The sequence below is a fragment of the Heterocephalus glaber genome, unplaced genomic scaffold (genome assembly GCF_053883595.1).
Source record: "Heterocephalus glaber isolate CG9 unplaced genomic scaffold, H.glaber_assembly_v1.0 deba00001481, whole genome shotgun sequence".
Lineage (NCBI taxonomy): Eukaryota > Metazoa > Chordata > Mammalia > Rodentia > Bathyergidae > Heterocephalus > Heterocephalus glaber.
Window position 1 is genome coordinate 59,998,222 of NW_028258317.1, and position 16,653 is coordinate 60,014,874.

At 37.2% G+C, this 16,653-nt stretch overlaps 1 protein-coding gene across 13 annotated transcripts in view; it reads right to left on the reverse strand.

The window, feature by feature from the left end:
• Positions 1-16,653, reverse strand: part of Prune2 (prune homolog 2 with BCH domain) — a 307,927-nt gene that overhangs the window by 214,700 nt on the left and 76,574 nt on the right. For 12 of the 13 annotated variants that reach the window (XM_087184135.1, XM_087184132.1, XM_087184127.1 and 9 more), the window contains exon 5: positions 1,259-1,411. The exons of the other annotated variant lie outside the window; for it this stretch is intronic. In XM_087184135.1, the coding sequence (XP_087040261.1) occupies positions 1,259-1,411 (153 nt within the window). The remainder of the gene's footprint in view (positions 1-1,258; positions 1,412-16,653) is intronic. 13 annotated transcript variants of the gene reach the window in all.

The following is a 16,653-nucleotide window of genomic DNA, read 5'->3' on the forward strand; positions in this document are numbered from 1 at the left end:
ACACCCACACTGTGCACAGATAAGTAGAGGTGGGCGGGCGTTGTCTGTGCCCTACTCACAGTTGCTCAGATTCGCCCTTCTCCAGGTGTCCAGCACGATGCTGGACCATCAGCACCTGCACTTTTCTTGAAACCTTTCTTTGGCCACCAGAGCCTACTTAGGGGAATTAACACCCTACGGTACTTGGGAGCCCTTTCTATCCCAGTGGTCTACTGCTCAATGTTTGACAACCAGTAACAAAACTTGATTTGTGACGTCTGTCGATTTTGGTGGCAGCATATTCCTACCACAGCTGACCTCAAGTTACCAATCTAACATCTCCCAACTCACGCAATTCCTGGAGATGTAACCAATGGCCCTTGGGTCATATTGAACACGTCCTTGCACACCACTGCAACCTTCATGTGGGATCATCTGCAAGTGCAATGTTACACTCTCCCTGAGTTCCTACGGGGATTCAGCTCTGGCTTCCCATTAAGCTAACTTGCTTGATAAAGCGCCCTGATCCCATCAGTGTTGTCTGGGATCACCTCCCAATAAACTGCTTTGCTCCTGGAGAATCCCAAAGTAAATACAGAGAAAGTCATGTCATTTAATGTTTGCACCTTAAAGATAGATGGTCTGTGTCAGGATCCTGGTCTGGCTACTCGCCAGCTGTGTGTGTTTGCTGTTGGGAAAGCAAAAAAGCCTTTTCTATGCATCTGGAAAATGAGCCTCATAAGGCACCTGACTGGGGGTGATGAGGACTCAGGAAGATCATCCTTGCAGAATTGTACCATCAGGACCTGTATAAAGGAACCATAGCTATGTGTTATTATGAAACAGCTGATCCAGCAAATTCAATGTTCTGATAAAGCCTAGACTTAGAAAACAATTTCATCAGTTTAGCCATCTTCTCTCTCATTTCTTTCTAGGATTAATTGATTTACAAAATCCCATTGTGCTTGACATTGCTCCTGCCACATTCTCAAAATAGAACTCTGTCAATATAAGGACTGCAGGTAATGATCCATTTGGGATGTGCATTAGATTCAGGAATTAACCACGTCCAGACACCAGGGCCTTGGAGGAGAGGCATGGAACAGGATGGCTGTTTTCAGATGAGCCAACACCATGAGCCTAAAAAACCTTCCACAAGCGATTCTGTGGAAAGAAAGTAAAAGGATGCCTGCATGTCCCCTCTTGGGCCTCACAACACTCTCCGTGCAAACCACCCCTACTCAGGAGCAGCTAGAGCACTGCAGACAGAGCCACTCACCATGTGCACTGGAGTGGGTGTCCTGTAGGACACTGATGATGTCCTCTCTCGGAGGCAGATTAGGAAACTTGTCCTCCAGGACAGACAGAATCTCCTCCTGCATCTCTGAGATCTTCTCTGGATCCATAGTCATCCACTTGAAAAGGATGCTGCCTGAAAGGCATGAACAAAAATGCCCCTGAACTTTCCAGCCAGCCAGGAGACAATGCAGGAAAATCAGTGTTCCTGTACTACAGGTATCAGTCTCTGCACGGTATCTGCCCCAACATGCTTTATGGCCCAGAGTTCCTGGACAGCTTTCCCCCACCCCATGCAACACACAAACATGATACATGTAGGTTTTAAACGATCTCAAAATGCGAATGAGTGTAAACTATGTAGAAATGTATTCATCAAGATTCCTTGTAAGAGATTACAGAGACTATTTTCTCCATTCACTGTATTACTGATTTTAAATACACACTTCCTCCTTTTCACAACCAAATGACTCTATAATTCCATCACAAACAGCTAAGTAGTCTTACAAAGTGGTTAACCTGGGCCTGTTTCTGACCTTTCAAGGACCGTACATAGTTTTGAAAGAATTTACTATTATCTAAGTATAAAGATTCACAAACTGGGTCTAAAGTACAGGTTTAAATTATAAAGTAATTTGTCAATATGAGTTTGGGGGGGGTACATGTTGAAAAATTAGTTTGGAGAGGTAGATAGAGGCGAGATCATAAAGGACCTTCCAAACCATCAGTTTTAAGTAGAAATAACATGCCCAAATTTATGTTTTGTGAGACTTAATCTGAATACCATGTACAGACTAAATTACAAAAGGAATACTGGTGCTGGGTGTGGTGGTGCATGCCTATAATCCCATAACTTGGGAGGCTGAGGCAGGAGGATCACGTGAGGTCAAGGTCAGCCTGGGCTACACAGTGAGTCCAAGGTCAGCCGAAACTACATAGCGAGACTCTATCTTAAAACACAAACAAAAGAAAAAAGGAATATTGGGAGAATCATTAAGGAGTTTATTTTTTATAAGAATTTTTAAAAATAACAGCTTCACATGCAGAGAAACTGTACTCAGTTCAAATGATCATTTAAAGGTGAACAACAGCCAACTGAATTTGAGCATATACCATGTTGTCTAACTACTTCTGACATCAAATCCAAAATATAAAGATGAGTTTTCCACTTTTTGTTAAAGTCAAGGTTAATTTGAACTTCAGAAAAGATGTTTCATTTGCTTCTGGTTTGGACAGACTACTTGAACCAGGAAAAAGGAAAAAATGTTATGTGGAGCAATAACAACAACAAGGCCTAAAGATATAGCTGGTAGAATACTAACCTAGCACATACTAGGTTCAATCCTTAACACTGCCTAAAACACACAAGCAAACAATCCACAACAGGAACAATAAATATGCAAGAGTATCAGGGAGTTCCCCAGATGATGCTCTTAGAGGCTACAATTCTGGAGAGAAGGTGAGTATAGAGAAGTGAACACATTTGGTGATACTTTTCCCCTCAAGGAATTTGTTAATTCATAAGTTGTAATAAGCCAATAGGCTGAGACTCATAGCAGAGCTAACCATAATTTCACAAGACTTTGAGAACAAAAACTGGAGTTGAGGCTTTCTGCATAGAAGCAATCTTAGTTACATATCCAGGTTTTGAGATGACACACTTAAAGAGCTATATCCTAGGACTGGAGTTGGAAAACTATACTCTGGAGGTCAAGTCTAGTTAATTTCCTGTTTCTATAGACAAGTATTATCAGAGCACAGTCACACTATCTAATTTACACACTGTTCCTGAATGTTTCAAGGCTATAATCATAGAGCTGAGCAGTAGCCACAGGGACTGAAGGTCCACGAGGCCTAAAGTGTCTACTAACTGGTCCTTGTCAGAAAAAGTTTGCCAACTTCTGCCCACGGAGAAGAGTGAAACACAGAGAGACCAATCTTCATTAAGATTGAAATCCTCATTTAAAGCGCTTCAAACAAACTATAGATTAAATTTACCTGCCATTTTTCTACCTTCTTTGAGGTGCAAAACTAAGTCCTCCCCACAGCAAAAGGATTCCATCATTCATGGCCTCATACTCTCTACACTTTCTTGTATAGTTTTCAGAATTATTGAGTATAAAGGCAAAAATAGAAAGTCCAGAGGAAAAACTCCTGTGGTTAAAAGAAGGAAACAGCCAAAATTACAAAAAAAAATTAGCAGGAGAATTGCAATAATTAGAATCTAAAATTAAAATAACCAAATGAAATTTTAAAACTAAATTTAATCACTGAATTTAAAACATAAAAGTATATTTATAGCAGATTAGATACACAGAGGAAAAGACTAGTGCAGTGGAAAATATATCAGAAAAATATTCATATGGAAACACAGAGTGAAAAAGATGAAAAATGTAGCAATGAGCATAAGAAATGTAAAGAACATGTTGACAGTTCTAAATGTACACACAATAATTCCACATCCTTTTATCCTTTATTGAGAAGAGGAGAGAATGGGCTGAAATTGAAAAGGCAGTGGGTGCGACGATTTTCTAAAATTGATAAAATATGTTATTCTAACGATAAGGAAAATCTATGAACTAAAACCAGTATAGACACAAGAATTACCTCAGCATGTACATGATAGTAAAACTGCTGCATGATAGTAAAAATTGTGAAAAGTTACCCAGCAAAAAAATTAAATCAATCCGAGAAAAGAGGCACTGCAGTCAAAGTACTACAATAAAATTGAGACTGGAAAGAAGGTGAGCTGGTCCCAGCACCCGGAAGGAAGCTCCCCCACCACCATCCCATGCTCCTAGGGCAGAGAAGGTGAGCCATGCCAGAAGCAACCCCCCCACACACCGTGGAAATGAGAAGACACATAAACAAGCCTCAAAAACAGACTTCCAGATCACCTACAGCAACCCCAAAGGGAAATGAGATGGAACAATCTGATACTCAACCACCTGGACTCTCTGAACTGGCAACAAAAGAAGATCTGGGAAAAATGAAATCAGAAATAATTACTCAGATAACAGCAAAGATTGTGCTTATGGTGCAAGACATGATTAATAAATCTAGAGATGACACAGATTAAAAAAATAGAGGATCTGAGGAACATGATGGAATCCCAACATAGGAAACACATGGAATCCATAAAACAGATGCAAACAGATTTCCAGGAGATTAAAAACTCCATTAAAGTCTGTGCAGTAGAATGAACCAATGTGAGAATAGAATTTCAGATATAGAAGATAAGATTGCAATTAGTGACCAGGAAAAGAAAAATTGCTTTAAAATTGTAAGGGAACATGAGAAATCAATCCAGCAGCTGCTAGATGATGCAAAGAAGAATACCATAAGACTGATTGGAGTCAATGAAGAAAGAGGAGAGAGTGCAGAAGACATAAAAAAACTGTTTACAGAAGTGATGGCAGAAAACTTCCCAAGGAGGGGAAAAGAACTTGACATATAGGTAAGTGAGGCATCTAGGACTCCAGCTAGCCTTGATCAAGAAAAAAATCTACACATAGGCATATACTAGTTAGGATTCCAGAAATCCAACAGAACAAAATTCTACAAGCAGTGAGAGAAAAGAAACAAATCACATACAAAGGAAAGTCCATCAGAATCACAGCAGACTTCTCAATGCAAACCCTCAAGGCAAGAAGAGCTTGCAGTGATGTATTTCAAGCCCTAAAGGAAAACAGCCTCCAACCCAGATTGATGTACCCTGAAAAACTATCTTTCAAAAGTGATGGAGAAATAAGATACTTTGATGATAAAGAGCACCTCAGGAACTTCATGAATACCAAACTCCAAAAAATTTTAGACAATATCCTAGGAAAAGACAATGAGGATAACCACCCCAGGGAACCCAGCAGAATGAATCCACTGGGCATGACAAATTAAACACATAGGGGGAGAATCCAGCAATAAGAAAAAGTCATGACAAGGCTTTTAAAACTTTTAACTTCATCTCCCTAATGAGTGCATAATTCAATCTTGTTATTATACTCATTAGTATTTTTCTGATTCTAGAGTTGCACACCATTCCTTGTGCTATACTGGCTATTTACCATCTTCTTATGTCTACTTTTTAATTGGGTTGTCTATTAATGAGCTGTAAGAGTTCTTTATATATTCTGCTCATAGGTTACATGCATTGTAAATATGGTCTATTTAAGGACTACTTTTCATTTTAATGATGTCATTTAAAGTTCTAAATTTTAATGGAATCTCATTTATCAGTTTTTTTCTTTTATACATCATGTTTTTTGTAGACTAGGTAGTTCTTGCCTACAATGAATTCACAACCATTTTCCCTTATACTTGCTTTTTAAAGTTTTATACTTTTAGGCTTTCATATTTAGGTTCATAGATCCCTTCAAGTTATTATCATGTATGGAAATAAAGGGTTGAGGTTAATTTTTATATATGGATACCAGGTGTTCTAGTGCCATTTGCTGAAAACACTATCTCTTCCTCGGCTCTTGAATTGAGTTTATATTCTATAAAATGCTAATATTAAATAATCTTTCAAAACTCAGTGGACCATATATGTGTGGTTCTAGTTCTAGATTCTCTGTTTTATTCAAATGATCTGTGTATTTCCTTACACCAACACTGCCTTGATTACTGTAGCTTTAGAAGTCTTAAAATTAGGTACTAAATGTCTTCCAAAGCTGTTTTTTTTTTCTTTTTAACTTTTCTAGGTCCTTTGTACTCCTACATAACTTTTAAATTTCAATATCCAATTCTTCATTTATAGCAAGTATACACAGACCTGAATTTTTATATATACCTTGTGTTTTCTAATCCTGCCAAATTCAAATACAAGTTCTAGGGGCTCCTAGAGATTTCTTAATATTTTCTCTGTAGATGATCATTTCATCTACATATAAAGATTTTGCTTCTACCTTGCCAATCCTATCCTAATTGTGTCATTTTATTGCCAGACTATTTTGGTGGGGCCTAGGTTTCAAAGTTTAATGGACAGAAAAAGAGTAAGCATATCTGCCCTTGTTCCCCACCTTAAGGAGAAAGCATTGTATCTTCTCCATTTATATAAGGCATTCTCACTGGAAGTATGGAGTACATGTCTTTAATCTGTTGAGAAGTTTCTATTCTACTTCTAGTTTCCTGATAGCTTCTACCATGAACAGGTGGAGAATTTAGTCCAATACTTTTTCTCCAACTAGTGACAGGATCCTATGGCTTTTTCCTTTCCTCTGTTAAAATGATGACATTTGGGGGTGGATCTTCCAATGTTGAACCAACACTGCCATCTCTATAACAAAACCACTTTCTACATACTGCCAGATCTGACTTCTAAGGGTTTGTTTTGTTAAAACTTCTAAAAGTTTTGCTTTGTTTTGTTTCTATTATCTTTATCCAGTTTTAGTATTAGCACACTGTTGATTTCCTAAAATGAGGGGAGAAGTGTTCCTTCTTTTTTCTGCTTTAAATGTTTGATATAATTCATCAGTTAAAATGTTTATGAGCCTGCTGTTGTCATATAGGTAGGTTTTCAAGCTAGGAATATACTTTGTTTAATAGGTGCTATTCAAATTTTATATTTCCTCCAGAGTTAGTTTCATTAATTTGTCTTCCAAGGTACTTCTTAGAAGCTGTCAAATTTATTTCAAAACAGATTTTTGAAATATGCTTTCTGTATCCTTTTAAATTCTGTAAAATCTGTGGTAATGTCTCCTAGATCTTGATATTGTAATTTAAAACATGTATAATTGATATTGTGTAACAGGAAGAAGAGGTCTAAAGGAGCAGGGGAAGTGTGAGGGGTACGGGAAAGGAAAAAAAGGGAAAAGAAAAAATATGAGAAAAGAAAAAAAATGGAAACAAAGTCTTTGCAAATAGGGAAGGGTGGAGGGGGTGAAGGGAGGGCAGGGGAAAGGGAAAAAAATAAGAACCAAGATACTCATATAATGGTACGAGATCCCAGTGATGTATGTAAATGTATTTTATACCTAAATGTACCAATAAACTTAATGGGAAAAAAGAAAAAATAATTAAAAAAATAAAATTGAGACTGACTTCTCAAAGTGATGAAAGTCACAAGACAATGGAACTGAATAATGCTGACATAAAGTGATTGCTTTCTAAGAACTTTGTATTGAGTGAAAAATGAAGGCAAAATAAAGACATTTTCAGAAAAAATCTAGAAGAAAGAAAATATACACTAAGAAATGTAAAGCCCAGAGACAATTATTCCAGGTGGAAGCAAAAAAAAGGCAAGGACAGAACATTGAACAATGTAAACACATAGGTAAGAATAAATCAACAATTATATAAAACACTTGTAACATATTATAAAGTTTTAAATTTATAATTAAAATACATTTAAATAGTAAGAAATTACAGAAGGAAATAAGCAGAGATACTGTTATAAGGTGGTTAGATTGTTGGTGTCCTAGTCATTTTCTCATAGTCACTTTCTCACCACTGGGGAAAAATACCCGACTCCCACAACTTAAAAGAGAAAAGGATTATTTTGCCTCATATTTTCAGTCCATGGTCAGCTGGCTCCAAACTGAAAGGGCATAGTGGAAGGGGCTGGCAGAGAAATGCTGCTCATGTCATGGTGGCCAGGAAGTAGAGAAGGAAGGGAGGACCCAAGGAAGAAGATATATCCTTCCAGGTCACACTTCCAGTGACCTGCCTCTTCCAACTAGCCTTCACCTCTTAACAGCAAGTCAGCTATCGTGCCCCCATGATCCAATCACCTTCTACACATCTAAGAATTTAGTGGGATATTTTGATCTAATCCATAACATTCCACCTCTGGACCCCAAAGACTCATGTCCATCTTTTTATGCAAAATGCATTTAGTTCATCTCTAAGAATCATTAAGGTTTTAATGGTTTCAGCATTACTGAAAGGTCCAACTCCAAAGTCTCTTCTGAAACTGAAAGCAAACTCTTAGCTGTGACCCTCTGTAAAAATCAAAAAGTTAAATACTTCCTACATACAAAAGGAAGAAATGGGGATATTAAAAAATTAGACCAAAGCAAAATCAAAACCCATCAGGGAAAATATTAAATCCCATGGCTCCAGGTCTAGCACTTGGGATAAGTTGTGGCGAGGTGTGAGCTCCAAAGAGGTTGGGTGGCCCTGCCCCTATGGCACTGCCAGATACAGCACTCATGGCTTCTCTGTTGGGGCAGAACCACTCACTATCTGTAGTTTTCCTTAGCAGACATACTGTGTATCTGGCTTCTCGAACTTCTTGTGGTCTCCACTGCAATTTTGGCTTCACTCTCACAGCCTCACTGCCTTCTCAGGGGCACACCACCTGGCTATCCATGCCTTTTGCTAAAATCTAGATGGAAGCTTCCCTGAACCCACAACTCTTGCATTCAGTATGCCTATAAATCCAGAACCACATGGATGATGTCAAGGTCTGACACCAGCTCAAGCAGTACCCAGGCCTCCTTGGATCATGGCTTCAAAGCCCACCAAGTACCTGGATGGCTGAGTACTGTGAACCAAATCCCAAGGAAGCAATTCCCTAGGTGGCCCTTCTGGGGCAGGGCACCCTGGAGCTCTCTTCTCAAAGCAGTCTTTCAAAGGAGTTTACCTTTACCTTTCTACATCCTTGAGCCAGTAAAAAGTGGAGTTTGCTGATTTCTGAGATGCCCTCAAGCCATCTTTACTATTGTTCTGATGAAAAATACTTGTTTCTTTTTTATACTAATTTTTTCAGCCACCACATTCTCTTTGGCTTCAACTTTTCAGGTGCTTTCTTCTTGATGAAACTCTAAAGTTTTCAATTGGGCTTTTTGTTCCTGATTCTCACTATAAACCTGGCTGAAAGCAGCCAGAAGTATCCAGGAAACAACTTGAATGTTGGGCTTCCTTGAAATTTCTTCTACCTGCTTATTTAGTCCACTCAGTCTCTTGCAAAATCTCATGACATGGGCAAAATGTATACAAATATCCTGCCAGAGTATAACACACATGATCTCTAGCCCAAATGCCAATGGAGTCCTTGTTCCTAACTGAAATCTCCTGAGTCTGGCTTTTACTGTCTACATTTCTATCACCGTTCTGGTCTTCTGAGCTCAGACCACAATCTCCAAACAAGCTTACCTTATAGCATTTTAGGGTTTCTCTAGCTGGCATCTCCAAACCTTTCCAAACTTCTCCACAAATCACTTTCAATCCTTTCTAATTCCTTGGTCAAGTAAATCATCACAACAACCCCACTCCTAGTAGCAAAATATGTCTTAATCGCTTTCTTGTTGCTAGGACAAAATATTCAACACCCACAATTTAAAGGAGGAGAGGTTTATGGGTTTATTTGCACTCCCAGTTTTTAGATGTTTTGGTCCATAATCGGTTGGCTCCAAGACTGGAAGAGCATGGTGGAAGGGTCTGGCATAAGAGAGCTGCATATGTCATGGTGCCCAGGAAACAGAGAGTGAAGGAAGGAACCAGGGAGGAAGGGCTTGCCTCCAGGTCATGCCTTCAGTGACCTGACTCTTCTAACCAGCCTCCACCACCTAAGAGCACATTCAACTCTGAATTCATCAGTGGATTAACCCACTGATAAGTACAGCTTTCCCATGATCCAATCACCTTCCAAAAACCCAACTTTTGAAGACATGAAGTTTTGAGGGGAGACACTCTCAATCTAAACTATAACACAAGGATATGGTAATAATATGAGTTTATATGATATTTAAATTGCATGTTGTAATTTTTATTATATTAATAAAAGGATTTTTATTTAAAAATTCATAACTAACAAGATAATGGGGGAAATGCAGTAATAAAAAGATTGACTTAGTATACTAACCTTAAAAAAATGAAAGGACATGAAGAAAAGGTGAGCTAATTAGAAGAAAAGTAGCAAAATGATAAATGTAAATTCAAATGTAATAGAAATTAGAATAAATATTACAAGACAAGATATTTCAATTAAAAGACAAATTGTCAAACTGAATTTTAGAAACCATAATATACTATTTACAAGAGCAGACCTTCCTATGAGATTGAAAAGCTGAAAATAAAAGGATAAAAAAGATATAACATTGAAATACCAACCACAAGGAATAATACACTAATATTAGACTAAGCAGAACTCCAAAACAAGAAGAAATACATGATATTAAGACAAATATTTCTTACTAAAGAGTCAACCCTCACGAAGGCATATCAATTCTAAATTCGTGTGTATTTCTAATACAGCTTCTAAGTATAAAAATTAAAAACTGACAAATCTGGGTGAAGAGAGATAAATAGACAATCACAGTGGGAAAGAAATATAGTATTTTCACAACAATTCTTCCAAAGAATAGAAAAAGAGAATATTTCCCAATATGTTTTATAAATCCACATATTACTTTGATACCAATACTTGATAGACAGGAACATTATAAGAAAGAAGAATTACAGGAAACTCTCTATCATAAATATAGATACAAGAAAAATTTAAACTAGTCTCAAGTCAAATTTAACATGTAAGAGAACATTATATGGCCACTAAATAGAGGCCTCCCAGGAATCAAAGGACAAATTAATACTTAAAAAAGAAATCGAGCTAGGGGTGGTGGCACATATTTATAAATACCAACACTCTGGGAGGCTGAGGCAAAAGGATAGAAGTTTGGGCTCAGCCTTGGCAACTTACCAACTTGGGGAGACCCTGTTTCAAAACAAAAAATAAGAAGGGCTAGGAATATAGCTCAGTGTGAAGGTCCTGGGTTCAATTCCCAGTACTCTCTCCCCAAAAGCAGTCAATACAATTCATTCTAAAAAAAGAATAAAAGAGAAAAATCATCTAATCACTTCAACAAATGTCACATAAAACTTCTTCATAAAATCCAAGATTTAATCATTATAAAATCTCAGCTAAGCAGAAAGAGAAGACAACAACTTCCTTAATTTGATGAGTGGCACTTATAAAAACCAAAGAAAGACAGCAAAAATCATATTGGAATTGGGGAATACTAAAAGATTTTCACTTTAAATTAGAAATGGGATCAGAATGCCTCCTATTAATTTTCCTATTTGACACTGTTAATTCTAGCCAAAGATCAATAAGGAAAGCAAAAAATTTAAAAGGGAATGAAAAACTGGAAAGAAAAGAGGATGAATTAAAACTTTCCTCATTCACGAAATGTTTGAGTATACAAAAACCCTCAAATACAAATAAGTTACAGTAGTAAATTTAATAAATTCGCTGAATAATATAAAATAGTTTTTATTTCTATAAATAATCACAAATAATTAAATTCAAACTTAAAAATTAAATGCAGTAGTGTCAAAATACAAAATACTTAGGAACACATTTGACAAAAACGTGCTTGGCTTACAGTCAAAAGAAGAATCTATTTTCTTTGATTTGGACATCTTATTTTTAAAATATAAAAAATAGTACTCAAAATTAACCTAACGATACTACAGTAAACAGAGTCCTACAGGATAACCTAGTGAATAAAGACTTCTGACACTGGCTTATGGCTAAGTTTGACTTGACAAAAAGGTGATGACACCATCAACATTAGGAAAAACTAACTCAAAAAGATACTTCTCCTCCACTGTATTAATTTCACTAGACGAGAAAAGCTATGGCCAACCTTCATCACAGGAACTTGTCTATATGGCAAATTTTTCTACTTCACATTAGAAAACCATTTAGTAGCTACATACTCAGTTGAATGTCAGTACTAGTATACAGAGCAATCAAAGACACTTGTAGAACATTTAAACTTATTTCTTAGTGAGTAGTGACATAACTTCCAACAAATTCTTCATAACAAAAGAAATACTTAAATCCATAAACTTGAACCCCAAATTATCTGAACTATTCATAGGCTAACAAGGAGGGGGCAGAATGAACAGCAAGCAAGAAAGTAAGTATAGTAAATAACAACAAATATTGCATTCTATTAGAAAAAAATCAACCACAATATTCTTTGTTCAAAAGAATGGGGATGTGAAGGACCTCTTGCCAAAAGCAACAGCAGTGCATTAATATTAAACATGTTCTATCAGAGTCAGAAGTTGTTTTGGGAAAACATTTAGCACAGTTAAGGCACATTCTGCATGATGCATTCTTAAGCAGAAAACAAGGGACTTAACAGCTTCTTTTTTGTTTTACCCAGGATTGATTTCTTTGTCATAGTGAAACAGAAAAATTATAGAACGAATAACAAAGGGAGAAAGAAGAAAAAGAAATACAATTTAGTTCTTTTTTTCTGAAAAGGTACAAAAAGCATATTACTCAATTGTTTACTGTTATTATATATTTAAAATGTCTGCATTGAAGAATAAGGTTTATTGTATGGCAGAAGAAGTAAGTCAGAGGTTGAGGAATCATCTTGCTTTTATATCTCATAGAAACAGTCATTTCTTTTCCCCACCCCAATATCTTCCTAAGCAAAGCAGGCGAGGTAATTCCCTCTGGACTTTGGAACCATTTCAGGAAAATGATGATTCACTCAAGGCAAACAAAGGGGAAAAATTGGCTGTGTTCCTTTCCTATTTGACCTCCTTAAAAGGATCTTTTTGAATCTGTTAATCCAGGCTACTAAAATAGCAAGCAACTATCTTCATAAAGGTCAAATGGAATTACCAACAGAAAGGAGAGTTTGTTTGTTTTAAATCCAAAGGTATAGTTTTTCCACTTAGTTCTAAATTAAAAACAATTAGTTATTTTTTTTCCACTCTTCATCTTCTGGCTGCTGTCAAGCAAATAAACATGAAAAGCCATTTGAGCAAAGTGTGGTCTTGATCAAAGCATATCTGGTAATCAATGGCTGAAGTCTCATTGCCAGATGGTTCCCCAAAACGCGCGCGCTCGCACACACACACACACACACACACACACACACACACACACACACACACATATATATATATCCCCAATGTGATGATTCAGCAATTTAATGGTTTTTAAATGTGGCGGTATTCTTCTAGTATACATCTCCGGGGAAACAAAAGAACACAGGTTGAGGTCTCTGGTGGGTCTATAAATGTTTGCTTTGGGCACAAATCCAGGATATAATGAAGCAGCAACTTTCGATCATCATGGCAGTATACATAACGTGACTTTTCAGTATACTTGGGTTGTAGCATGTTTAGAAATAACGAAAATATCTTAGAATCACATAGGAGAGGGGAAAGAGTGAGAAAAAGGGGTAAAAAAGAAATGAGATGAAAGATAAATAAAGCAGAAAAATTATTTAAAGAGCAAGGACAAGAGGGAAAAGCAGAACACAAATTCTGACTGATTTCCAAAGTTCAGAATCATTTATGATCATATCCACATGAACATTTTCTATTCTAACACAGATAATGTCCTAAAATAGAAAGTAATGTTGCATAAATGTGTGCTTTTTCCAGGAGAAAGTGGATGTTAGTGATCTGTATCCTGACATTTCGAAGTTTGAGGTAAGGTAACAACAAGCCCTACCCATTGCAAGAAGCTTTAGTTTAAGAAAGTGTGTTCTCTTTTTCAGCGGGATCCACGGAGGGTGCTGAAGAAAAGCAAAAGAATGCTCCTGCTATGCCAGAAACCTTTAAGGAAAGGCGGAGGGATTTCACGGGACTGAAGATCAAGTGTCTGAGAAAGAAGTTTGTGCAGAAGACGCTTCAATAGACAGGAAGGAAGCTTACCTAGGAAAAAGCTAAGCACCATCTTAAGGAACAGAGGCAGACGTGCAGAACAGAGATTTGAGTGACTAGGACGGCAAGAAAAGCAGGCAGCTTCTGTGTACCAGCAAAACCCAAATTGGCTCTTCCACAGGGATCAGAGGTATCAGCGATGTAAATCCAAGGGGTGGAAAAGCGTGGCCGTCTCTTCCCCTTACCACATCTTCAGTAGCACCTTTAAGTTCAGCAAGGCTTCCATTAGCATGCAGAAGACTGAAACCATCGATGGATGGCATGGGGGACCTGAACATGAGCTCAGCAAAAGGACCAATCTGCAAGTGCGGTTATGACAAAACCAGGAACACTGGCCTTTGATTGCTGAGTCTCTCGGTCAATGTGGCATTGCCTGCACAGGGGATCTGATTCATGAAATGTACGCTGTTGGAAAATGCTTCGAAGAAGCATATTAACTTCCTGTGGCTATTCAAATCACCTCTCCGTAAGGTGAAATGAAGGAAAAGACTGCTTATTTTGTAGATGGGGGAAATTTGACAGCAGGGAAGGCAAGATCAACAGGCTCCTTAGCAAGGTGGGCTAAGGGGTCTACCATGGTATTTTTGGAATTCAGTCAGTTAACAGTGACAGCTCTGAAAAGGGAAGCAAAGGAGAGGGGAGGAGAGGGGAAGGGAGGAGAAACAAGGCAAAGTATTTCAACTTTGCTAAATCCTCCAAAAGCCTGAAACACTTTGGCTTCTCTCTGTCATCTCTTGAGTCCTACAGGGCCCAAAGGATACAGTGACAGGGGAGATTATCAAAGAATGTGTCTATGCTGGCCTTTAAACTAGAGTACAAATGATCTTTTAACAACATTCACAGTAATCAGGTTCTACCTGAGTATTTGAACAAAATAGTATACCATAATGCAAACACCATGATAGACAGCTACAGTAGTAAGTTGTAAGAATAAAAAGTTTCAAAGTTAATTTAAGTATAAATTAAATCTATATTTCCTGTGTTTGGAGAAAAATTAAATTTAAATAGATATTTCCTGCAATTAGAGAAAAACATGAGAATGTGTAGAAAAGAAATTTGGAAGAGAAAACAAGGTTATCAGACCACAGGTGAAGCTGAGTAAAGAACAGAGTTACAAAGGGAATCTTCAGACCCTGATCAAGGAGCAGAAAGGGTCCGACTCACTGTGCATAATTCTGTACAAACCCCTATTGCATGTGAGAAGGGACAGGGGTCGGAGAATCAACAGCATTGTTAGGTGTCTTTTCAAGAAAACCTATGCAAAAGAAAAAATTTAGCCTTAGTTGTGTCTTTTTAAAATGAGGAACTGGTATACATGGTTGTTTCAGTCACATTATGAATGCTGCTATTAGTCACATTTCTATGCTTCATTTGCCCCAGGAAGCTCAGACCTAAAACTTCAAACAGTGCTATTTTTACATCTCCAATTTTATCGTTATATCTTCATCTTATTCTTTTCTCTACTATTTTTCTTTTTCTTGGCTTTTTCTTTGTTTTATTGTATGTTATGCATATTTATAATCCATCTCAAATATTCCATGCAAGAAAGAAGGCATGAAGCAAAAAATAAGTAAAAGATAGATAGATAGACAGAGAGATAACTGACCAGTGCAAGTAGATACTAAATTTAGTATACCTGTTTTGATCTAAAGACAAAGAGAGTAAATCATTTTTGTAAGAGTCAAACCAAGGGCTGGGGATGTAGCTCAGTGGCGCTGTGCCTGCCTGGCAAGAGCAAGGTTCTGAGTTCAATCCCTGGTACCCCCAAAAAAAAGAGTCAAACCAGGCAAAATCCATGTGTAATGTTATGAGGTATACACAGCAGGGTGGCAAAAGTATGAAGAAAACCAAGAAGTATGTACCATAAAAATTAGAATACTAATTACCTAATTAGGGGGTGAGTTAGTAGTGCCAGAAAGGGGTACAAAAAGATCTTGTTAAATTTCTTTATCTGGGCAATTGTTAAAAGGGTGTTTCTTTGTTATGAGTTAATGAATTGTATATTTATGTTTATATGGACATATTTTAATGTTTTTCTATGTATGTCCTATATGACACAAAGGGTTGAATTATGTGCATACATTTTAAAATATGTATGATGGCAATCAAAATATGAAAATAAAAACAAGTTCTTGCCAGGCGTGTTGGTGCATGCCTGTAATCCCAGCACTTGGAAGGCTAAAGCAGGAGGATCTCTATGAGTTCAAGGCCAACCTGAACTACATAGTAAGACCCTATCTCAAGAAGCAGAAAAATAAAACAAAAAATTCTTGAAAATTAATAAAACAGATTCTACTAGGATTTCCAAAAGCCTAAAATAATTTTAAAAGATGGGTTTATTACTTAAGAAACAATGTCCAAATTCTAGACACTAAAAATATTAGAGGAATGGGCTGCAATCGAATGGAAATTAAAATGTCATCACACTAACAAAATCAATGCAGTTATGAAAACAGAGTGTACAGTCTTGCAAAACTCATTCCATAAGTCTTTACTGTTGGTCTACTATGTAACAGGCATGGCTCTAAGCACCAGAGACAGTAATGAAGCAATGCACACAGCACACAAGGTCTCTTCTCTCATAAACCTCACATTCTACAGTTAGAGAAGAGAAGGAGGCAGAACCCAGGGCTAGACAGGAAGAGAGGTGAGTAGACAAGAATAAGCATTCTATACAGAGGGAACAGCTTATGTAAACCCTCCAGAATGGAAAGAGGTTGGACTACTTGGAAAACTGAAAGGCCC